General features: G+C 36.9%; 1 protein-coding gene across 5 annotated transcripts; it reads left to right on the top strand.

Annotated features, from left to right (window-relative positions):
* Positions 1 to 9,263: 9,263 nt before the first annotated feature.
* Positions 9,264 to 23,155, top strand: LOC131327164 (mitochondrial aspartate-glutamate transporter AGC1-like). Of its 5 annotated transcripts, none has more exons than XM_058360185.1 (8): positions 9,264 to 10,013; positions 11,060 to 11,193; positions 11,284 to 11,359; positions 12,410 to 12,505; positions 20,020 to 20,536; positions 21,297 to 21,432; positions 22,418 to 22,646; positions 22,871 to 23,155. In XM_058360185.1, the coding sequence occupies exons 2-7, from the start codon at positions 11,077 to 11,079 to the stop codon at positions 22,631 to 22,633; spliced, it is 1,158 nt and encodes a 385-aa protein (XP_058216168.1). In that variant the 5' UTR covers positions 9,264 to 10,013; positions 11,060 to 11,076; the 3' UTR covers positions 22,634 to 22,646; positions 22,871 to 23,155. The 5 variants fall into 5 exon arrangements, with proteins under 5 accessions (XP_058216168.1, XP_058216171.1, XP_058216169.1 ...); XM_058360188.1 differs by adding an exon at positions 10,091 to 10,186 and having other exon boundaries at positions 22,439 to 23,155; XM_058360186.1 differs by lacking the exon at positions 22,871 to 23,155 and adding an exon at positions 10,091 to 10,186 and having other exon boundaries at positions 22,418 to 22,852.
* Positions 23,156 to 26,220: the final 3,065 nt, after the last annotated feature.

The raw sequence follows: 26,220 nt of genomic DNA, 5'->3' as shown, positions 1-26,220 counted from the left end.
ATATATATATATATATATATATATATATATGACCATATATGTGTACTTAGAGAATCTATGAAAGTAACTTTGGTAGGTAATTTTAGGGTTAGGGCTATAAGTCTTAGGTTTGTATGGATGGCAAGGCTAAGGTTACTTATTTTAGAAGCAAAATAATGACTTCTTTTGGTATGACTTGTCTTGTCAAATGTATATACACTTTGGTAAGTCTAGTCTCCATTATCCAAGGGATAGAAATTTCCCTAACATTTGTTATCCAATGGTTAAAGAGGTAAGTAAGGTTGATATGACTAGGTTTACTTCTTTTAGAAGCAAAGTAATGGCTTCCTATGGTCCAAGATTCCTTTATGACTTGTCTTGTCAAATATATATACATAATGGCAAGTCTAGTTGCTATTATCCAAGGGATAATATTTTTTCTAGCATTTATTAACCAATGGATAATGATGATAGGTATGGCTTTGATATGTCTAATCAAATCTAGGTTCTCATTATGGCAAGTCCTTCTCCTATTATTCAAATGACAAAAATTACCCTAACAACTATTGTTCAATGGGCAAAGAGAGAAATGATGGGAAGAAATATATTCTTGGAAGGAATATTCTTTTGAAAGTGACCTTTCAATAGAGAGAATGGACAAAGCACTTTCTAGGAAAGTGATTTGACCAGCACTTTCTAGGAAAGTGATTTGACCAAGTAAGAATGATGATGACCTTCTTAGACCTAGAAGGTTCATAAGGGTTGGAGGGGTTCATAAGGCTCGAAGATGGTAAAAAAGGGTCCATCTAAGGTTAGGAGAATGTAACTAGGTTAAATGGTAACTAGGTTTCTCTAACCAATTGGTTGGAAACTAATTTTACTAGCCAAGTAAGATTTCTAGCCAAGAAATGTAATTTAAAGATTTTATTTAACTTGTTAGGAAAATATACAAGTGCTTTTATAAGCATACAAATGCTTCAGAAAATGACTAAATTGTTCGGTGGGAAAAGATAAAATTTTATAAGTCTCAAATCTCATTATAACGGATTATTAGAAATTAAAAAGGAATTTTAAAGTCAATCAAAGTAATTAAAATAAAATTTAAATATTTAACAAAAATTTATTTATATAAAATCAGGGTCGTTACAAATATTTTTTTGTAAACAGTTAAAAATGAAACTTTTTTTTTTTTTGTTGAAGAGGGAGAATAATCAGGGTAAAGGGAAAAAAGAGAAGGAGAAAGCTGTAAAGATAATATAAAAAATGAGTTATGACATTTATTGATTTGGTAAATGTGTATATTGAGCCATCAGATTCAAACAGAAAAGAATTGAGATGCTTGTTTTGGAAGGCGAAGTTTCAGAATCCTCTACCCATCTATGGGCTGAGTATATACATACAGTCATCTCCCATAACGACCGCCTATCTTCCCAAGCGCATAAAAAATCAGAGGAGAGAGAGAGAGAGAGAGAGAGAGAGAGAGAGAGAGAGAGAGAGGAGGAGGAGGAGGAGGAGGAGGAGGAGGAGGAGGAGCGTATCAGTACTAGAGAAGGAAATGATCGAAATCTCCTTGTTATGTTTGTGTTCCTCCAAAAAAAATTGGAGAAAACTCATTTTTGTTGTTTTCATAATTTACAAAAACTCTAAAAATGTTTATAGAAAACAAAAAAGTAGAAACATGTTACAAAGTTTTCTTTATTAGTTTTTAAAACTGTAAAAACAAAAATCAAAAGGAAATTGATTTTGACATTCCAATTTTAGCCACTGGTACTCCACATTGTGTCTTAAATCTTAATCATGCGAGATTGCAAAACAAAAAACGAAATACCACATTCCAATTTTAGCCACTGGTACTCCACATCACGATTCAAAGCACACAGAAAGTTATGATCAAAACGGTCTTTCTATTTACCAGCCCATACTCTTTTGATCATAACTTTCTGTGTGTTTTGAATTGTGATGCGATTTTGGTGTCATTATAATGCTGACTTCAAGACCTCGAAATTGATATATAATTTGCATGTTTTCAATTTCGGACGAAGAAGTTATGACTGTTTGATTTTCAGTTAGTTAGAGGGGGTTGAGTGCCAAAAAAAAAATTAGAGGGGGCAAAGTGCACGCGAGGCTTAGTTAGAGGGGGTTAACTATAGTTTACCCCTTTATTTATGTGCTTTTCTCAAACCAACTCTCATAATTGGTATGTGTACTACACCTTCCTTCAATTGGGAAGGAAAAGATAACGATTGCACTTTAGTCCGAAAATCACAAGAGATGAAATAGTCATTTTCAAATGTGAGGGAGGTAATGTGCCAAAACCCTAAATCACAGGAAGATAATCTATATTTTTGCCCAAGAAATAGTTTGCCAAAAGACAAAGGAGCCTCGTGGGAGGAGAACCTGAAATCTACAGAATTAACAGAAATCACCGGACCATCAGTGCTAGCGCTAAACATTTGCCAAATCATGAAACGTTTTATATATGTACTAAAAATTGCTAGGCACGGTGTAATACATGAATCACTATGCCAAATTTTAGCATTAGCGGCATGAGAAAACTGTCGTTAATAGTCCCAAAACCGCCGGTAATACTCAAAACCGCCCGTAAAAGTTCAAAAACCGCCAGAAATAAACTGCCAGGAAAACAATTGTCGAAAAAATAAAAGCGGCATTAGAAAACCGCCGGGAATACTAAAAACGGCGGCAAAAAACCGCCGACAATAAAATTGGTGGTTAATTTTTTTTGTTTTCCCAGGACTTGAACTCGGAACCTCCAGATCCTATAGCGCATGTGCTATCAAATGGGCTGACTCACATATTGCAACATGTAGGATAAATAATAATATTTATATTATACGGGTCGGTATTATTATAAGCGGCGGTTTATTACCGCCGGTATTAAAAAAAACCGTATATTCTATTTTTTCCGGCGGTATTTTAAAAAACCGCCGGTAAAAGTTTGTAAAAACGGCATTCCTAAAAAAACCGCCGTTCTAGGTAGTTATTCCCAGCGGTTTTACTAATGCCGGTAAAAATAGCTTTTAACGGCAGTTTTTTTACCGCCGGTAATAATACCGCCGGTTAGGGGTGTGCACGGGTCGGGTTCGGCCCCGACCCCGACCCGACTAGTCGGTTAACACTTTTTTGGCACCCGAACCCGAACCGAAGGAGGGGAGATACCCATCCGTGTAACCGATTTTTTTGGTCGGGTCGGGTCGGGTCCAACCAAAACCGAAGTAAAACTACATGAATTTGTTGCCTTTTTGGTCGGGTTGGGTAAGAAAAAACAGTACCCCGAGCCCCGAACCGAAAACTGATTTTTTTTGGAAAAGTGTACCCGTACCCGACCGAACCATATGTTCGGACCCGCCCGAAACCCCTCGGGTCGGGTTGGGTCCGTCGGGCTTCGGTTTTTTTGCACACCCCTACCGCCGGTAAAAACAATATTTGGCGTAGTGAATGCTCATAAACCACCTAATTTCACGAAAAATTATTGCACAAAAACAACAGACCAAAAAGATACATGAATACTCAAAAATCCATTGTAGAGTACCCACGTCAAGACTGCCATTTATAACTTAGTTGCAATTTCTCTGCCAGAAAAAACACGAAGGAGCAATCGTGATAAGCACGAATAAGAAGCATGGGCTTCAATATATTGATGACCAAAAGAATCAGAAAGTACTATATTTTCATGATACCGAGGGTTGCCTACCCTTTGTATTGATGACCAAATTTTTTCCAAGAAGAAAGAATATGCTATTACCTAGAGAAGATCCCACAATAATGGGCACAAAGGAAAAATCAAAGTGATTTTGCACACCTAAATCACAATATCTATCAGATACAAATAGTTAGAGTAACCAATATCATCCAGCCCTAATTTACGAACTTCTAAACCGTTTAAAAATACAAAATACAAAAAATCAATAACTTCATTTTGTTTCTCACATATCTGTAAAAAAAATCCCAATTAAATAGAATGTCAATGGAACAAATACAGCCAACGGGTAGAGTTACCCGTGTGCACATCGGGAAGTTGTTAAGATAGTTTCAAACTTTCAATTCACAATAGAAGAAAGATAAATAACTAACATGAAACACTTACAAATTTCAATATAGAGAATAACTAAAAATTTTGAAAGAATTTATCTCAATATGTAAAAAAAATAAACCAAGACCCATATGAATCTCACTGGTGAAGAAAGTAGAAGTTTCTTACTGGAGACATTGTCGCACCCTGTCAAAATGTGGGATGAAAGCAACAAATTAGAATTAGCAAGGTGGCCTTATTCATTAGATCAACTATTAGAAGAGAGAACTAACACAAGTATACTACTCAATGCAGCTCAAAGAACTAATTAAAAAGGATAATCAAGGCAGAACATTGCAGATACCACTTGCCAATAATCGCCCAAAGAAAATCCCTCAAAAAACTAAAAAGGATAAACAATTACTATAAGACACCAAATATCCACACTCCATAGTGATGTTACAGCAGTACCAAAGACCAACACTTCATCCAACAAACCAAATGGAATAATAATAAAAAAACTTACTGAGATACAGTTGTAAGTTGAAGCGATCTTTATCATCAAATTAAAGATGGAAGTAATTTAAGTCCTTGCAGAAGTTGTGAAGCCAGAGTATATGAATCAAAAACCCACATTCAACAAAGCTGTTGGATTACATCGTTACTTGTATGCAAGTCTAAATTTGATTCAACTCATATGCAGAAAATGGTATTCTACTGATCGACAAAGCCGCAAAAAACACAAAAAAAAATAAAATTTCAAGCATGCATAATACGACTGTTAACCTTACCCTACCTTTGCCTTGCTGTTGACATTATAGGTTCTAAACCTAGTTTTGTTTTTTCCCTTCACCCCCCTCTACTTAATGTATGAGCTAAATTGATTCTAGATGCAATCTATATGGTAATTGTCCTGCCATCCACCTGATATGTATAGCAAAAGGTAAGAAACGAGTTTGGATCCAACCGTTGAAGCAAAAAAGTCCAAATCACAAATCTTTGAACATTTAAGCCCAAAGATAAACCTTTCAAAGAAATCCAAATGGAAATCGCAATTGATTGAAGCAAAAAAGCCCAAATCCTCACAATAATAACCTAAGCAATATAATAAGATAATCAACATTTCAATTTCTGCAAACAAAGTTGAAGAAAATAAAGCAGAAACTACGCAGTTAGTAACTAAATTCTTCAAACCCTATAAGCAACGAAATTCTTCAAACTAAATTAGCAACTAAATTCTTCACCATGCCGAGTTATGAAAACATAGATTTGCAAGGCGGAAACGATTTCAATTCTGTAAAATTTTTGATCAATATCTCTGTTTCCCGTTTTGTTCACTTGGCCGAGTTATAAATTAATGGCTCAAACAGAATTCACAAAGGTGGCATTTGGACGAGGGCAATTTTGTTCACCTTCCTTAAAAGAGGGTGAACATTACCCTTGTCACACCCCATCCCGGAAAATACCACACTAAATTTATTTTTCCGAATGGGATGAACCCACACCTTGGCCCTGCTCAAACAGTAAATAAAAACACCAGCCAAGCGTCCAACTCATAATAATAATAAAAAAAAAACTTAACTTGCTTTTATACGGAAAACAACTGTCATACAAGACGTGCCCACGGGTATTTACAACATATACAAGTTCCAAAAATAGGCACATAATCAAAAGAGTCAAAAAGTTAGACCACTATATACACAACTCCTGTCTAGACTCTGCAATGGACCCGCGTGCTGTCACGCACCTGAAAAGAAAACACTGTGGGGGTGTGAGCTATCAACTTGCTCAGTGAATGTTCTTATAATAAGAGAAGCAATAAAGACAAGTGCTATCAACAATTTAAACAAGAATATTCAGCTCACAATAACGTTCCATTACGTAATATTCATAACGCCACTAAGGCAATTTCCATATCAACGCCACTAAGGCAATGCTCTTTACGCCACTAAGGCAATAGTCGTCACGCCACTAAGGCAATATTTATTCACGCCACTAAGGCAATTTTCAATAACGCCACTAAGGCCATATTATAACGCCACTAAGGCTACGATCATATTCTCGCTTAGGAGCTCAAGCCAAATATTAACCATTTCAATACGAAAAATAACTTTACACCGTGTCTCATCTTCCGCTATTAAAAATAAGAACACCCACCTCAAGGTTCAGCCAAAAAAAAGTACTGACACGAGCTCACTCCCTACGCGGAGTCACGGTGCTCGTTGCTGCTTCCGAACCTGGCGTGGAACACACAAATCCACACACGTGAATATGGAGTTCAAATCAAAAGGAAATAACAAACAATAACTCAAATACTCCTTCCCACAGTCAAGTGTCGCACATGATTTTCAGCTATAACAACCATAAATGAATATTTCAACACTTATAAGCTGTTTCAGCACTTTTACATTCCATCTCAAAGCTTGACAGTTTAACAAGAAATTCAGCAAGTGTCAATTATCTACAGCAGTTACAGAGGTAATTTCCAGCGTCAAGCACACAATTCCTGCTCCTAAATAGCCGTTTTCAGCATTCTAACACAGTTTCAGCAATCTGAAATTCATTTTTCAGCACAGGACATGAATTTCCAGCAACTAATACAAAATTCCAGCACCCAATTCTCACAGTTTTAGCACCCAAATTTCAATTTCTAGCAGCTATACACAATTTTAACACCAAAAGTACCCAATTTCTGCAGCGAGGTTCACATTGGCAGCATATAGAATCAAATTTCAGCACATAACAAATAATTCTTTTACTTAATATACACTTTTCAACTATAAAACCACAGGTTCGGAACTTGTTCCCTAGTTTCAGCACCTCAGAGATTCATTTTTTTTTCCAGCGAGACAACATTCTAAGCAACTGTAGAAATAGGTGCAAACCTTGTTAATCCACTCCAACCAAATAATCAAGTAACATACTTTAATTTCACCAAATAAATCTCAATTTAAGCATCTAAGAAATCTATTCCTAGCACCAAAAATCTGTGTTTGAGTTCTTAAAAGAATACATGTTTTTTTTTCTTTATTCAAATCCCACACAAACCCTAGAGTTAATTAGAGAGGAATGTAAACAAATCATAACACACCCAAATTAAGAAGAAAATTAAAGCACTTACCACAAACCTAATTCTTTTTTTTTCTTTCTATTCTTCTCTTTCCCCTCTTTCCGTTGCCTCTTCTTCTTCTGCGTTTTTGTTTCTAATCTCCCTTGTTTGTTTTTTTTTGTTTGATTAGTTCTCTCTCCTTACCCATGTATATCACCAAAAAAAACACTAACTCCTCATTGAGGACTCCACGTGCACACCAGCACAAAAAACTCTTTTTTTACAATTACATCCTTGTAGTTTAGGAAAATCAATTTATAAACCCACACACAAATAATAGGACAAAGAAAATACAAAAAAAAAACTCTTCTTTACGTTTTTTTTTTTAAAAGAGAGTTGGGTCTCACAACCCTCCATCATATTTGTTGAAATGATGTAGATCCTAATACAAAATGATGTCATGTTTACCATCCAATACACTTTTTGGTAAGCATGACATCACTTCGTGGTGGGATCCACACAATTTCGACCAATAGGAAGGAGGGTAATGTTCACCCTCTTAATGGAGGGTGAACAAAACACAATTCCATTTGGACTGCTTAAAAAAAAACATGTGAAAAACAAAAGGAATGGAGAATCCCATTGTGAAACACAGAAACTGGATGTGTGATCATCAACCTTACCAATCAAGCACGGCTTCTGCTTGGGCAATTCGTAAGAAAGCTTCAAGATTCAAACTTGAACACTAAGTAAATTCTTTTACACCCCCTTTGGCTACTTAGGTGAGAAAAGAAAAGAAAGGGGTGTGGTCTCCTTTATTAGTGAGAAAGAAAAGAAAAAAGTGTGGTTTTTCACCATCTCACTTGGATGGACAAAATATAGGTGAGAAAAAAAAAGAGAATTTGATATGTATTTTTACCAATGTATCATTTCCTTTTCAGCACTACGTGAAATTGCACCAGATTCGATCGTATTCTCTAACGCCACCACAACCATTATGGATTCTATAAAAATGATTTAAATTATAAGTTATTCTTAAAATAATTTTTATGGGTTCCTGAAAAAAAATTAGCTCAATTTGATATTGATTACGGCTTTTTCAGAATTTGTAGGAAGTTCCAGTATTCGTTAGGCCTCTAAGAATGCTGAAAAAGCTCTTACGGATATCGGATTGAGCTAATTTCTTACATGAACCCATAAAAAATGTATTTTAAGAATAACTTGCAGTTTGAATTATTTTTGCAAAACCCGAAATGGGCCCCACAAAATCATGCTCATTTAAGAATAAATTTTTTTCACATTGAAGGGGCTTTCCGTTAACAAGTTGCTAGTGCCGTTTAAGAGCAAAAATAAGACTGAGACGTGGCATAATAGGGAGCCTTGGATTTCTTGCAGTAAATCATAGCCATTAAATGGACCATAATGAACGGTACAAAACTGGATGAAATATGAACCCAGGTCCTACAACTGGAACCATAAATAGAGCAGATTCGGTAGTTTTCGGGCTCTTTATATATAGTACTTACCTTATGAGTTACCTAGACTTTAGGACAGTACAAAACTGGATGAAATCTGAACCCAGGTCCTACAAATGGAACCATAAATAGAGCAGATTCGGTAGTTTTCGGGGCATTTTATATATAGTACTTACCTTAGAGCATCCGCAATGTAATAATCAAAAGTTGTCACGTCAGCTTTTGATTATTCATTTAGAAAGTTGCTAAAGTTAGCAATGTGAAATTCCACATTGTTAATTTTGATTATTTAAATGCCCAAATTTGATTATTGGTTAAGAGATTGCTAACTTTGATTATTACAATGTGAGCACTTTTTTAAGCACACATTGTTAACTTTAACAATCTTTTGATTTTGATGATTGCATTGTTGATGCTCTTATGAGTTACCTAGACTTTAGGGCCTTTTTTGGGGCCCAATTTTCAGGACGTGATCCCTCAATATCTACACTAGATTCGCTCCTAGTTGTGCTGGGGAGGCGATCTTCGAAAAGGGCTTCCAATGGTGGTGGTGGTTGGCGCTGCCGGTGGTCGTTGGGTCCACCAAAAAAAGAGAGGAGGAACGATCACCGCCCAACGACTACCCCTCTCTGTGTACGTGGACGTGAGTTTTACAGCCCGTTTGACTATCTAGATGAGAAAAGAAAAGAAAAGAATCTGATTTCCTTATTACTAAGAAAAGTCTCATTTGGATGGACAAAATAAAGGAGAGAGAAGAAAAGAAAGGGTTGTATTTTTTTTACCAATATAGCCTTCCCTTTTATTCCAATTTCCAGCCTTCCGTTTATACGTACAAGTCTTCTTGAAAAAAAAAAACCCTCACAGTCCTCTCTCCGTCACCGCCCCACGATCACCACCATCCCTCCCACCGATCGTCTCCCTTAAACAAAAAATACTCACAGCCCTCGTCTTCCTCATAGTTGTCTCCCCCTGGCTCCTCTTCCTCCTCCTCTTCTTTCTTCAAAAAAAAAAAAAAACCTCACAGCCCTAGATCCACTGGATTGCAGCAGTGACGGTGGGCGAAGGACACGAGGTGGTGATGCGGGGGGGGCGGAGGAGGGGTAAAAAGGGGATCTTCTCTCTTTCTCACAGAATCTCGCCAATATTGGTGAGAAACGAAATGGGGGTTTGAAGAGGTTCTGCTCTCTCACCCTCTCCCACCTGTTTCTCAACTTCTTGTCCAGCCAAACGTGCAGAGAAAGCTCTCTCCCTCAATTTGTTTCTTCTCTCTCAAACTCCCTCCATCCAAACGAGCTGTTAGTATTTTTCTTCTTTTTAAAGTGTGCTGACTCAGCACATTTGTGTGGGTTGGTTGTGGCAAATCTTTGTGTAAGAGGGCAATACCGCAATATCGACTTGCACATAAAAAGGAAAACTATACCCTACCAAACAAGCCGGGCCGGGCACGTAGACGGCTGGGCAAATTCATCTGTCTGTTTAGGTATTCAATTCGCCTTTCTACTTTTTTCCACCATTTGTATCACAACTTGTTCACTCTTCTGATCCCATCACGTGCAGCTGACTACTAGCCCACCAACTGTTTGAAAAAATGCCAACTCTGTTTTAAGTGATTACTAGCTGTTGGAAAGCCACCACCAATTCCGTCATCGGGATGTGAGCTCCAAATTTCCCATCTTCTTCCTCAAAATGTTGACAATCATCGTGAAAGAGGCGGCACCAGTGTTTTAGTTTAAACAAAACGTGTAGGGAAAAAAAATTATGATACAAAATTCTACATGACTCTTTTTGGATGGTTAAAGATTTATTGGGCTGATTTTAATTTTGATTTTGCTAGACTCTCACAAATTTTAGCGGTTTTCGCTCGCTTCGGCTTTGTATGAATAATCGAAGACCATGTTGAAAAAGTAAATTTAGTGTATTTTTTGAACCCTTTCAATCCTAGGGCAGCCGGCTGTGTCTTCAGATTTACTGGGTAATTGTTGATTTTGAACAGCATTTCAATAGTGTTGTAGTTAGAATAAGCATATTGAAGGTTCATAAATTGAGAGTGTTTGGTTAAACCGTTGAGGGTACTTCCATGTTCTTATAAGGGTAGAAGTAGAAGGCTCCATTTGGATAGAGTAGATTTGAGATTTGAGATTTGGTGTATACTTTCTACAAGCAAAAGGTGGCTTGTGAAAGTGAATGAAGATAAATTAGGGTAGAACAGATGTGCTTATTGGGATCATTGTGCAAGCGTTGAAATCGCAATGGTTAAATTGTCACATCAAATCCATCATTACAAAGCTCGTACTCTCAATCTTGAAATTCAAACAATAAATGACAATGTCTGAATTTGAGCTATTCTCATTAATATTTATCACCAAATCCGCTCATTCCAAATCCACAAATACAAAGACAACCTAAAAGTCTGGATCTACAAATTATGTTTGAATATGATATTTGACTTTTCGGAAATTCCGTTTTAACTTTCAATTGTGGACTGCTGGTCGTTATTGTTCTTTTGATATTTGTGCAAAACTGCAGAGTTTCAGGTCGTTCTGATGGATGAGTTGTTGAAGAATCAGGTTTTTGCTACCCATGCAATTGCAGCAGCAGGATCAGTTGCATTTGGCACTGCCCTCACATACCCCCTAGATACTATCAAAGTTCTTATACAGGTTTCACTTTGAATCCAACCTTTTCGTCACATTTGTAAGCTTTGCATGGAACTACATTTTCTTTTACATTGATGGTTGAGCAAATGCCAGGTAGGGTCGGGTTCCAATAAGCAATTGACTGCAGCTCAGGTTCTTGATAGAGTTAAAAGTTTGTCAGGAAGTTCAGGTGACTCCATCAAATTATTCAGTCTTAATTTTTTGAGCTTCGATGGGTGCTATGAGTTGAACAAAATCCCTTAAAGTTCGATTATTAGCAATTATTCCTTATTTTGTTTAGCCAATTTTGGTTGACTTGGGAATTTATGGGTTATGAAAATCACTATATCAATATGCTTTATTGAAGAGTGACAAGTAACAAATACTCCCTCCATCCCACTTTAAATGTCCCCTACGGGACTCAGTGCAATTTCAAACCCCCAAAAAAAATATTTTTACATAATATTATTTTTATTTTCTTATGCCAAATTAAAGTACTCAATGAGCACTTTAATTTGGTTAAGAAAAATGAAAAAAAATAATATGTAGAATTTTTTTTTGAAAATGCACGGATTCCGGTAAGAGACATTTAAAGTGGGACGGAGGGAGTATTTTATATCTAAAAGCCATCCTTTTTTTTCTTTTGAAATTAATCTTGAATTCTGAAATAGGATAATGTCCTCAACAATGTGGTTTGTGGTTAATGTTTCGAAGATTTTTATTTGGAACTTTTTCCTTTTTTCTTTTTTGAAATCTTTTTTCGATAAGTGAAATTGTATGTAATTCATATCTTTGTGAAAAATGTGTAATGATATAGTTGACATGGTTAATATCTACAGCACATATGTATGATGTCTGATATTTTGGAATGAGATGGGTTTCATTCTTAAAGACTAGTCATCGCTCTATGGTTTTGGAATTAAAAACCAACTTGTATTTTAGTAAAAAAGTGGAATAATAAATTGTGTCCCCAGTTTATTTGCACAAGAGGGGCTATGCTTTACTCCTTGAATTGGCTTTTATTCATTAGTACTATGAAGAAAAGGTGAAAACCGAAGTATGGTGGTAGGTGAAATTCTCATAATCTATGTTCAACAAGATTGATTGTTTTCATGCATCCGACAATTTGGCATGAGCAGAGATAGAAAAGTGGGTAAAGGAAGGATATAATTTATGCTTATGAGGTGCTATGTTGTATTCTACCAGTTAAATGGACATTCTCATTGATGAAATCTTGTAGGTCTGTACAGTGGTTTTGGGTGGTTGACCTTGGGGAGGATTTTAGGTGTTGGCGGTCGCTTTGGTACTTGTGAAATTTTGACAGCTTTTTATAAAGGTACGTTCTTCATTTCAAGGGCCATTACAAGTTATTATTTTTTATTGATTGATTTCTTTTGTTGAGCAAATTTAGGGAAAGAGTAAAAGAGAACATGCGTGAATGTGATGAGAGACATGCTACATATCTTCATAAATAGTTTGAAAGCCACCGGCTTTTCTGCTTAATTTATAAGACTCTAATGAATGGGAAAGTACCACTTGTTTTGGTTCTCAATAATCAAAGTCACTGCTATAAATGGAGTCGAAACCTTCAGCATAACAATTATTGCTCTAATTCTCCAACCTGCATTCTCCAATTTATATTTCTTAGTGAATAGTGAATACGAATGTCAAAATTAATATATCCTCCAAATCTGACCCATTTTAAACAAATTTATCTTGCATTGTCCTGCGGCATTCCATGGTAAATGTGGCGTTGGTGTTGGTGCAATAATGTGAATTCGAAAGCGCGAAAGCATCACTTCTCAAAATTCATGAGAGTGAGAGCACCTTGAGAGCATGTGTAGTATATATTACTTTTAAAATGTCATACAATTAAATATCTTAGTACATAAAAAGTTTCCATGTTCACATAGTCTCAATTTTGCATTACTAAGTTTAGCTTATATGTTTTAGAATTATGAATTATGGTAGTGTATGATTTTCGTGGCAGTTCTGTATGCTATAGGAGGAAGCCATGGTACACTTAGTTGTACCATCGAAATGTTATGCAATTTTTCAATGTATGTTACGCATATATTAGGTGTATATTTCGCATGTTTTCAGTTAGTTACAGAAGGTTATTCCTTGAAACTTGGAAGTATATGGTAAGAATATTTTTTGGAGGATGGTACACATGTCTCTGGTGCTTAGTGCCTACACATGTTTTTGGTGTATGGTACTCATATTTGCTTATTAGTTATTAGTCAAGAAATTTATTTTTTGGGTGAACTTATGAATAGGGGTGTATGGTAAACCCCAAAGTATTTACGTTTTTTTTTTTTTGGTTAGTTGCGCTTATATTCTGTATTAGTTACTCATTTTTTTCGCTGTTATTTACGTATTTGTTTTCCCACCAAATTCTTTTTATCGGTATGTTTAATATAGGTAACCATATGAGTGTAGTATGTAAGCATATTAGAGCCGAAAAATGTATCCGCGGACTATCAAACACCAGTCCTCAAATTACGGACAGATTCGAGCTTAGTTTGAACACTCTTGCTCCAGTCCGCAGGGTAGCACCTTCACGAGGCGAACTATGTGAGACTAAGGTACAACCTATCTCTAACTTGGAAAAAAGCTAATGTCTAGTGTACCTTCACTGCCCCTGGAAGATCATATTGGGTGAATAAATCAAACATAGTATAGAGGTTTTAGAAAGTAAGGAAAGACTCTAATTGGTGGCAATTGGATTCATGCTCTCTTGCACCTGGTTACAAGTTGTATTTAGTTTTGATCCTTGGGCATAGAATCTAAAGCAGGCCAAGTTTGCACCAAGAACCAACATGTGGAAGCCAAATGCATCAGAATTGTGAGCATCTCCAACCCTATTCTTTACTTTACCTAGCAATAAGTACAAATTAAGGACGATCTCTATTTTACCTATCCACTTTTCTATCAATGTATTCCAACCCCACTCTCTATCTTTGCTATCTATTCAAACTAACTTAACCAATTTTGAGAATAAATTATTAAAATACCTCCAGCTACAAAACTTCGGTATTAATACCTAAGTACTATTCATTCGGAACCCCATTATTTTGATTATTTAATTCTCTCTCTATCTAATATTATAATAACAAAATTTTTTTAGATGGTTTATATATTAAAAAATATGGTTAAAAAAATAGGTGCTCCAATTTTCAATTCGTTTGAATGGGTGCGAAGAACTTATTTTTCTGATCATATTATTTTAAAGGGTCATCATTAATTTTTGGCTCTAGGGCTCTCATAATTATCTGCTCTTTATTTTTGTGACCTGTATAGCTGAAAAATACGATCTTCGCCAGGGATGGTCATCTTGGCCAATCCGTCCATATCCGATCTGTTATCGGTCTTGAACGGATCGGTTATTCGGAGATTTTTTCGGGGATCAGGGTGGATATAGTTTTTTTTGTTAAAAAAATTCGGGAATCGGATCGGATTTGGGGGTGAGTTTGTCCCCGATCCAATCTGCCCTGAATCTGTTCCCCGATCCGCCCCAAATCCCCAGACATAATATATAGGGGTTTTTAGATCCCAATCGTTTTAAAATAGTCCTGACCCATATTAATTCGGACAAAAATACCCTTGGCTATGGGAACTGTCTATGAGAACTGGACTATGTGAACTAAAAATACACAGTTCACACAGCCTCACCACACACTGAAATACACAATTCACATAGCCTCACCACACACTAACACATTTCACATAGCCCCAAAACACACAGTTCACATAGTCTATTACATAGTTCATATAATAAAAAATACATAGTTCATATAGGCTCATGACACACTAAAATACACAGTTCGCATAGCCCCAACGCACACAGTTCACATAGCCCCAACGCACTTCACATAGCCCAAATATACACTAAAATACATAACTCACATAATTTCACCACACACAGTTCACATAGCCTACCATACACAGTTCACATAAATCCAACACACTATTTTCCAACACTAATTCCCCACACTTATAAGAACCACAAATCAGAAATGGACAAAAACCAAATCCTACCTTATTATCGTAAGAATCTCACACCGAGGCTCCACTAATCCTTATCATCACATAATCAACACGTAATACTTAAGCCCCACCAACGATGAAACAATTGTCGTCGTCTAGGCTTCCCTGTGTGATCGAATTCAATAGGCATTCTTTTCTTCTTTTTTGAAAATGGCAAATCAATACTACTGCGCGTTGGGTTCCTTGCTGGCCTTCGTGTTGGCGATGGGTGCTGTACAATTTGCTTGCGAAGCAAAATGGCCGGGAAGAAAGCAATGCCGCCGTTGCCGCAGCACAACGATAGAGACTAGCGGAGAATGTAGATCATAAGGCTCTCTTGAATCATAATCAAGTTTTGCTCTACAGATTCCAAATAAAACATAATAATTAATACATCAAATAAATTGAAGAGAAAAAGAAATTGCAAAAAGTCCAGCTGTACCATTTGTTGAGTTGTACTTGGCTGGCTACAAGTGCCGTGCGGGAGTGGCATGAGGCATTTTGCTGCTTTGGTTGTCGTGTGGGTTGGAAACCCCAAATATGAGAACGGCTTCGTATCGTACTTATGCCAAAGGAAGGCTTTGTTGAGCCAGTTGGTGATACTCTAAGCAACCAAAATTTCCCTTTTTAGAGCATCCACAATAGACTAATCAAAATTGGATAATCAAAAGTTGCCAAATCACCTTTTGATTATCCATTTAAGGGGTTGCTAAGATTAGCAATGTAGATGTCCACAGTGACATAATCAATATTGAATAATCAAAACTTGCCACATTACATTTTCAACGTGTAAAAATTAAAAAATTGTCGCCATATGAAACAATTTTTTTAAAATAGTTTTCAAACTAATAAAAACAGGTTATTAGAAATAGAAAATAATTTTTTGAAAAAACACTTTTCCGAAAAACTTAAAAAAAAAAACTGTTTTTGAAAAAAAAAGACATTTTTTTTAAATAACAGTTTTTGAGAAACAGTTTAATTGTTTTTGCAAAAAAAAAAAAAAAATTCTTTTAAAAATGTTTTTCTTAGAAACATTGAGAGAGAGAGAGCGCGGGGGGGGGGGGGGGGGGGGGGTGGTTTGGTTATTAGCAAAAAGTTGCTAGTTTTGATTATCCAAGTGCCAAAATTTAATGGGGTTGTTTAGAGGTTCTAAAGTTTGGTTATGCCACTGTGAGCATTTTTTTAAGGAACATTACTAACTTTATCAACGTTATGGTTTTGGTTATTCCACTGTGGATGCTCTTATGTAGCTATTTAAGTTTTCCAATTAAACCCACACGAAAATAGATAAGAGTTTTCCGAAATTACTTCCATATATTACAACTAAGCAAGAAAGATGTATATTTATCTGGATGCACAAATTTTAGTAAATACGTACAAATGCTACTGTAGGCCCCCCTAATCTTAAACTAAGGCCCTTAGCTAGCACATGGAGAGGTTGACGCCAAACAAGAAAGAGGGAGAAGAGGAGAGAGACACACACAAGGGTCAAAACCCTAATTTTGATCAAATTCTCATTAATCAAGTCTAACGATTACATCGTTGAACGCCTTATTTATAGACTCATAACCCTAATGAAAATAAAAAGGAAACATTAAAAATAACCTAATTAAATATTTAAATGCCCCCTATTACTAATAATTAAAATAACAAAATTACCAAACACACTTATTGAACCAAAAAAGACTTAATTCTACTTGTCGGGCCCGTGGGCTTTACTTGAGGCTTCCAAAGTGGACAACTATGGTCCAACCAATCAACGGCTACCCCATCAATTCTCCTCCGCTGAAAAAAACTCAACTCCGGCGAGTTAGGCACGGGACCAAGGATATACAATTAGGAGGGACACACCTAATCAACGAAGAGGTCTTCTTCAACTTGACGGTGCGTGAATCGGTGGCACAAGTAAGGGTGTACTTCGTGATATGGTCAACGAAAGAATAAGTATTGGCACGCCCCACATGCTCAACATCGTGATCCCATATCCATGTGCAGCCCAAAAGAATGTGCCAAAGCGTAAGAGGAAGAACATCACACATCACTGTTTCCTTGACTTTGCCAATAGTGAATGTCATGGGACACTGCTTGTCAACCTTAAGCTTCATGTTAGTGATCCATGCTAGATGATAAGGCTCGGGATGCAGATCAACTGTTAAACCCAATTTCTTCACAGCTTCCTCGTATACGGCATTCGTACAACTCCCGGTATCAATCACTAATGAGCACACTTGGTCATTACACTTTACCCTTGTATGAAAAATCTGCCCACGCTGCAGCTTCTCAAGGTTTGGTTTATCTCCCTTAGTGGCAAGTAGAGGACGCATAATTCCAATCACTTCATTATCAGATTCCTCATCGGATTTGGGATCAAGAGGCTCAACAATTTGGTAATTAAACTTTGATTTCTCCAATTTTTGTTCCTCCACATTGTCCTCATTCTCAATCACAGCAACAGACTTAACATGCAAATTAAGTTTAGGAGAAGGCAATCTTTAGCATGATGTCCAAAACCATGACAATTAAAACAATTGGACTTAGTATTACCTCCATATGGATTTGGAGAAGGAAAAGAAGTAGCACGGGGAGGACGAGGAAGGAACTTGTTACGGATTGGATCCACAAAAGTCCTTTCACTCCTTGTAAGGGATTCCACCAAAGGGCGTACGGGAACCTTCTTCTTATCCTCCTTTTCCATCTGAAGGGCTACTTGGACTGCATTTGCCATGTTGTACAATCTACTAGAAGCCAATTCACAAGAGATTTGTGGATCGGGTGTACTCTTCCACAAACCTGCTTCCCTGTGTCAACTGGGTAAACTGCAAGTGAGCACGCTATGCTACTTGTAACTCTGGTGGAACAAAGTAGCGGCAATTTTCATGTCCTCCCATACATGAATAGCAACATAATTTTCCCTTTGAAATTTAGTCCACCAAATTCTAGCTGTACCCTTCAACTTGGCTTCGGCAAAAAGTAATTTTCTTTCCTCTGTCAGTTGATACAAACAAAAGAAACTCTCTATACTATGCACCCAATCAAAAAATACCTCCGGATTGTGGTCCCCATTAAAGTCTGCAACTTCTAGCTTTGCTTCTCTATCAACATCAGTTAACCGCGGATCTTCTACCGTGCGTTGTGGGCCATATCCTGGAATTTGTGGAGGAACATTGCCAGACCCACTAGCTTCAGCTATAGCTTTCAGTTTACTTTCCAAACCCGTGGCTGCTAAATTTTCTAAAAGAGCTTTCATCTGCGCAATGTCTTCACTCAATACTTGTTGTGCCTTGTTAATCTCTTCCACTGATTTCTTGACACCTTATTGTTCTTGATATAGACTATCAAATTTTGAGTTCAACTCAGCATTGGTTACCATGGTCATGACTGGGGATAAAGAGTGTTTTTTTTTGGCTGGCTGAAAAGTAATTTGGGCTGGGTTGAGTAGGGTTTGGCTGTAAGAGGTTTGGGCCTACGGTTTCTGTTTTTTTTTGTAAGGTGGGCTGGATCTGGATTTATAAAGGCTTATAATGGACCTATTTAATGATGGTGTTAATGTTTTAATTGGTGGGTTGAGAATCAGCAGAAATTCCTTAGGGTTAGGCTTAAACAAAGGATGGGCTGGTCAAAGAAGTAAATAGTGGGCTGGTCAAAAGCTTTATGGGTCTTAACCAGTGACCAATAATGCTCACATGAACAGATTCCTGACGACTCCAGTGAAGACAAGGGACAACAGAGTTGAGGACGATGACGGTGGCTTGTCAGATCCGTAAGTTGGACCACAAGTTGCAGACCGGATCTAGCAGAGATGAACGGTACCACGCGTGGGATCAAGAGAAGTCTGATACCACTTGACGCCGGACAAGAAAGAGGGAGAAGAGGAAAGAGAGGAGAGAGACACACACCAGGGTCAAAACCCTAATTCTCAAATTCTCATTAATCAAGTCTAACGATTACATCGTTGAATGTCTTTATTATAGACTCATAACCCTAATGAAAATAAAAAGGAAACATTAAAAATAACCTAATTAAAAATTTAAATGCCTCCTATTACTAATAATTAAAATAACAAAATTACCAAACACACTTATTGGACCAAAAAGACTTAATTCTATGCGTCGGGCCCATGGACTTTACTTGAGGCTTCCAAAGCGGACAACTACGGTCCGACCAATCAATGGCTACCCCATCAGAGGTAAACAATAGTTCCATTATTTTTTATGACAATTAAACAAGGTGCACTTTTTAGAGCAAATAAGGGAATCAATCGTCACTTACCACTACCGAAATAGAATGTCTTGCCCAAAACCTGCCAAAGCCTAGCTATGCTACCATGGTAAAGTATCAGGCTCAAAACCAATTTCTAATGATTGGAGAGTCTGCTAGGGTCATAAACTTATTTTGGAGGTGATTTAACCGATGTAAGACAAGGTCTGATGCTATGTCATTGGTACTCCTGAAATATCTTTTTTGTTTGTTTTGCTACATCCTCAACCACTTAGTGTGTGTGTGTGTGTGTGTGAGGGAGAAAGAGAGGGGAGGGGGGCAAGTGTGTGGAGTGCCACCTAAGATTACTGTTATATCAGAGGACACTAATAGTGAAAACTGAAAACAGAAGTGGCTGCCCTATCAGCTCTGTTTTCTTGGTTAATTCTATCTCTGAGTTTTTGCGTGAACTTGCACCCGTGTGCGTACTAACAGCCAAACTTAAATTATACGCCTATGCTGGTTGTATTTTTCCTTAACATTCTTTCAGAGACTGTATTTAAGAACTGATGTTTTCAACCTTCATACCTGATGCTCGGTTTTCTTTCTCCATTTTCTTGGCAGATGGTCGAGAAGACAATCATGTGCATGTCTCTGAGGCCCTTATGGCAGGAATTGCAGCTGGTGCCTTGGAATCACTCATAACCTCTCCATTTGAACTTATTAAACTTCGTGCGCAAGTGACTTCGGCTTCTCGAATTCCAACTTCCACCACTGTTACGGAAAGAATATCTTTTTCACCTTTGCTTGCAAGGTTACTACCGGGATACTTTCCGGATATGAAGGCTTTGAACCATTCTGTGGGCCTTTTGTCCACCCTGACAACCAAACATCCCAATATGGTTGGTGCCCTAAAAGAGTACCCATGGATGATGACCGGATCTGGGAGGCCACCATCTGTCTGTGATGTTAGAAGGCCATCAGACATAATCTCTTTGGAAGGATGGGGTGCTTTGTGGAGAGGTCTCCGGTCCGGGGTAGTTCGGGACTCCATTTTTGGTGGTATATTCTTTGCAAGTTGGCAATTTTTACATCAAGCGATGCTTGACTGGAAGGCTGTGAATATGGATCCTCCACCCAGGTTTTAGCTTCCACTATTGTAGACTGTTCTAAGAAAGTTTATTGCATGGTACTCGTGATTAGCCTTAGTTGTACTGTTGGTAACATATCATTACAAATTCTTTACCATCGTATTATTCCAATTTTACAAGAGCTTATCAGGGCTTTTATCTTCTTTCCACATAGGCCCTTTTCCTTTAGATTGTCTTTCTTCAACCAACAAAAGAAAAAGAAAAAGTTACTTACCCATGGTATTGGTTACAGGAAGTGAAATATGTGGGTCATTGTTATATCTTTCATTCCTTTATCCATGTGGTTTTATAATAGTGGTGTAGGTTGTGACTTGGAGATTGTCTTCTTGAAATTTACTATGTTTCACCATGCTCTTGCTTGAAAATGTCTTATGGAAACTTTTGATATTGCTATGCACTTGGTACAACTGTTGACCATTAAAATTTTGGGCACCTCTTTATGATAGTCTTTAGTCCCTCAGCCTGCTTTTATGTCGTTGGCTCACTTGGTTTCTCAGTGGGTTTATCCTGAGCAAGCCAATTTCTTATCGTTAGGAAAATAGAACACTAGACCAATGAGAAAAATATTGTTCCTGGTTAAAATCTGTCTATTTTTAAAGATTACTATAATAAGTTCATGCATGTTTCATCACTGTAGACACATGAAGCATTAAACCTCTTCCTACCCTCAAAAGGAAAAAAGAATGTCCAGGGAAAAATCTATGTGCTTCTTGCTTATTCGAATTGTTATCTATTATCTTTTGAATTCAGGTACGATGGGGAAATTGGTCCATTGTCTCCTCTAGCTGTTAGTCTTGCAGCAGGCTTTTCCGGATCAGTTGCTGCAGCTGCATCTCATTGTTTTGACACTGCAAGAAGTAGATCACAATGTATTGTGTTGCCCAAGGTATGTTACGAAAGACATGCATTACAATGTCTTTAAGTATCTAAGAGTTATGCCGTTGTAGCAGGACAGAGTGAAAGTTTGACCTCGGTAACTTTTTAACAGAATGATGTCTGATTCAGTTGTGGTCATTAACGGCTGTGTGGGCTGAGTACAAAACTCCAGTTCTTGCTAAAAAGTAGTAGTATTGGGTGTCTCAATCCTATTTTGGCAGTAGATCTAGCAGTACAAGGTTTTCCCCAACATTTTTCTGCACATGTGGGGAATTATGTGTATGTGCTATACCCTGAATGAAGTCATTTTTTGCGTCATGTACATTTGGATCAATATTCAAGTCTTATAAATCAGATATCTATATTTGGACAAGTCGGTATGTAGCTCAATGGATTGACTATTCTGGGGATCAGTCTCACCATCTATTATTGGGAGCCCAATTAGAGTTAGGGGACAACCCTGTATGGACTAGCCCAACATTGGAAATGATTGCATGCAGGTGGGTGTCGAATCCCCAAACAAAAGGCTAGCTGATGGCCAGATGACTATCACTTCGCCAACCCCTGGGGTTTAAAACTTGGCGCAAGAGAAAGACCTACAAATCATATTTCCTAGCCCAAAATAAAAGATGGATTGAACTTATAAACTGAAACACTGACAAAGGAATAAGTCCTATCAACAATGATATATACTCGTGTCAGGCATGAAAGCCAATTTGTGTAGCCATGTTATTTGCGATAGTGAGCGGATGCCACGACTAGGTCCCATCAACAAGTCCAAAACTGTGTAGGCTTTACAAGTTTATCCTATTTTGAGAGTGGAGTAACTGTGGTCCTTTGTAAAGATTTTTTTCCCCATTTTACTCTGCTTATAAGTAACATTATACTTTTTTTGACTTGAATGTTTCCCTTTGTTGTCCTGAATCATGGAATGAGATAGGTAAGTGATGCTCACAACCATGTATTCACAACCATGTATTTACATGTCTGTGAAGTTGCTTGATTGTTTCCTGCAGTATGTAGCCATGGAGAGGAAGCTTCTCAGATGGAATCGACTGGGGAAGAGGTTTGAGAGACTAACTGGAATCCATCCTGCGGATAGGAATATTTTATTCCGTGGCATTTGGCCGCGGATGGCTCGTAGTGGAATTGGATCATTTGTCATTGTAGGAAGTTACTTCTTGGGTATTGATCATCTGGCATCGAAATGAGTGATTTCATAGTGTACGGACACACACTCTCTCTCCCCCCCCCCCCCCCCCCCAGCTCCGCGGCTCGTAGTGGAATTGGATCATTTGTCATTGTAGGAAGTTACTTCTTGGGTATTGATCATCTGGCATCGAAATTGGTGATTTCATAGTGTACGGACACACTCTCTCTCGCCCCCCCCCCCCACAGCTCTTTTCAATACAAGGTCAAGAGTTCAAATCTTTTTTCCCAGTATGCAGGCTCTCTCTTTGTTTAGAGTGGTACTTGTGATTGTCGGGCTTGTTGAACTTTTTGTAGAAGGCAACACGGAATACGATGAATCCGCTGTCCCAACCAATCTAAGCTTTAAGTCTTAATTAGTTGGGGTTGGCTACATGAATCTATTTTTTCCTTTATGTCCTTATTTGTTGAAATGTCCTGTAATCCTATTTTATATACTCACTCCTGATGTATAAGTTCTCACTTTTTGAGGTTGGGGGGAAAATTGCCCTATTTTGGCCAAGCAGCTGAGGGTGGATTTATCATTTTGCTGTGCCTGCTTACTAAAATTCTCATTCAGACTAGGCAATGACAAAATAATTTACTCAGTAAAAATTTCTCTGCAAAATGAGAGGTCTTTTGTGGTCATTTTATTTGGAAATAATAATCCACCTTTGGCTCATTATACCAAAAATATCAATCACACATTAGTCTTGTAATTAGTTTAATAATTTCTTTTGCAAACAATTTTCTTGAAAATTAAGAATCTATTTTAGTTTTACCCTCGTACGGTCATCAACTTCATCGTAGTAGATTGCACCAAATAACTACTCCCTCCGTCCTTTTTTAAGTGTCATGTTTCGTAACTTCAACTTATTAAAAAAACATCACCATTACACATTTCACATCAATTTTTTCCTTTACTTTCTCTACTTACCCATTATCATTATACTTTCTCACTAATTTTTCAAAATGAAATCTACTTTTAGGGACAAAATAGATAATGTACCAATTTTTACCCCTCTAACTTTACAAAATGGACACTTATTAAGGGACAACTCAAAATAGAATACTGGACACAAAATAAGGGACGGAGGGAGTATCAAAAACCAAGTTGTACAAAATTCTCCCAAACAAATATAGAGAGAAGGGTTCAAAAAATTAACCCCTTGAGGTTCGTCAAATTGTGCCAAAAGTGGCATCTCCATTAGGGCACAAGTTCAATTATTTCTACTAATGAAATGAATACCTCCAATCCATCTTAAATGTCTCCCTTATAGTAACTATATATAGGAGTAATAACTTTTTTAAATCAAAAAACATACAAGTGGTGTTTCGACTCATTATTGGGCTTTTTAGCTTTGACTTTTGATGTTTGTTCATGGACTGGCATAATTAGCTTTGCTCAAAAGCTACATATATGTCGGCCCAACAATCGTTTTCTTTTTGTTAGGAGTAATTTCTCTCTACCAATAATATGTGAAATTAAAAATTATCATGACTTCGATGTTTAGAGGTACTTATATGCCCATTAATTCTAGTTGTCACTTATTAGAGTGTCCACATCAGCTAATTTTGGACCTTCTTAAGTGTTCAGCTTCGTATTCCAATTTATTAAGTAGACATCATCATTACACATTTCACATTAATTTTTACCTTCATTTTCGCTACTTACCTTATATGGAGACATCATTATTACACTTTTATTTACTAACTTTCCAAAATGGAATTTACTTTTAGTAGCAAAATGAAAAATGTTCCAACTTTTACCCACTAACTTTACAAATTAGACACTTATTAAGGGATAACCCAAAATAGAATACTAGAGAGAGAGAGAGAGAGAGAGAGAGAGAGAGAGAGAGAGAGTACTACCCCATTTGTCCTGCTTTGTTGTGCTTGTTTTCTTTTTTGGATGTCTCAAAAAATTATCTATATCTCTTAATTTATAATAGTTGATATATTCAATATGGATCTTATTTGATAGATTTTGAAATCATAAAAAATATTATAAATTATGGGATATAGACAATTTTTTGTGAAATATCAAAAAGGAAATAGGCACAACAAAGTGGAACAAATGGAGTACTTTTTTACTCAAGCAAATCACTTTTTCAAATGTGTAGACTCCTATTCAAACTCAGCTTCATTAAAGTATTATTTTCCTCCAATATTCCTTGTTTTATTTTTTCCGAAGTAGTGGTTGAGAGAATTGAATACTACTGGAGTAATAGATAGAAGTTAGAAGTGAAAAGTGCCTCCTTATTTTTGAGGAGGCAGTGCAGCAAAACTAATTTATTGAAGTGCTTTAAAGAGCACTACAAGAAAAATCACAATAGTTGACGAAAAAAATGGTGACGAAATTTAATTTTTACTATAGGTGACGAAACAACAAGATTTCGTCACCAAAAGTTACTATAGGTGACCAAAAGGGACTTTCCTCAACAACTTATAGGTGATAAGTTATCTCCGAAAGTCACTTTTTTGTCACCTATAATATGTTTTCGTTACCTATAGTAACTTTTGGTGATGATTTTTTTTTTCCTCGTTAGCTATTGTGATTTTTCTTGTAGTGGAGGCTAGTGGAGGGCTAGGTTTATGGTTTTCCTCCTCAATTTAGTTTAGAATTTTGTTTAGGGATTGAGATGTTTGGTGGGATAGGAGTGAAGCTATGACTCAAACCCGTTTCTGCCCTAATATCCGGTGAATGGAGGCTTCCTTTATGGCTTTCTTCCTCAATAATATCATTTTCTCTCCTAATTTTTGCCTAAAAATGGTTTTTTTTTTCTCCGACAGATTCATAATTCATATCAATACCTCTTTCTCTCTCCTTCGGTATATCTCTATCAAAGAAACTAGAGCTTCAGATAAAAAAAAATTTGAGCTTTTTGTATTTTTGAAAAGAAAGTAAATAACTAAAGCTTTGTGAACAAGTTACGAGGGATTGGGCCATGAGGGAGCATGTCTTGTGCAATCATAATGGCTTGCAGTTTGATTTGGCCATTCCAAGCAATGTCCAAAGCAAAACCCACAAAAATTTTACTATGTATGAGATCACTGACCGGAGTTGCCTTTGTTCACAATTAACTTGCTCAAAGTGTGCACTTACAACACAATGCACATGCCTCTCTCTCTCTCTCTCTCTCTCTCTCTCTCTCTCTGCACGTGCTGTTGTTTGTATATGTGCTCTGTATGGGTGAGATGATTAGTCTGCTCTGTGCTTACGAGCTAATCAAGCAATGAATTACTAGTAAATTAGTACCTCTTTTTTTTTTTTTTTTTTTATCGAGGAAAGTACATTTAGTACTAGTAATGTTACAGAATTACATGAAAAGATTCACTTTTTGATTATTTGCGTATCTTTTGTCAGCTGTCCTGATACCTAAACAACTCCCAAAAAGAAAGAGTTAATTTCACTCAAATCTTAGTATCTTACGAAACCACTTTTTCTGAATAATTTTTCTTTTTAATTTTTATTTTGTAATCAATGCGCGCAGTCCGCTTTGTTCGTTTCCAAAAAACACTTTAATTGCCTTTACATTTTCTTTTGTACCAAAAAAAAGAGAGAAAAAACACGACATTGAAAAACCTAGACAAATCCAACCCAGTTGAC

The sequence above is a fragment of the Rhododendron vialii genome, chromosome 5a (genome assembly GCF_030253575.1).
Source record: "Rhododendron vialii isolate Sample 1 chromosome 5a, ASM3025357v1".
NCBI lineage: Eukaryota > Viridiplantae > Streptophyta > Magnoliopsida > Ericales > Ericaceae > Rhododendron > Rhododendron vialii.
This window is presented reverse-complemented; position numbering and strand designations above follow the sequence as displayed.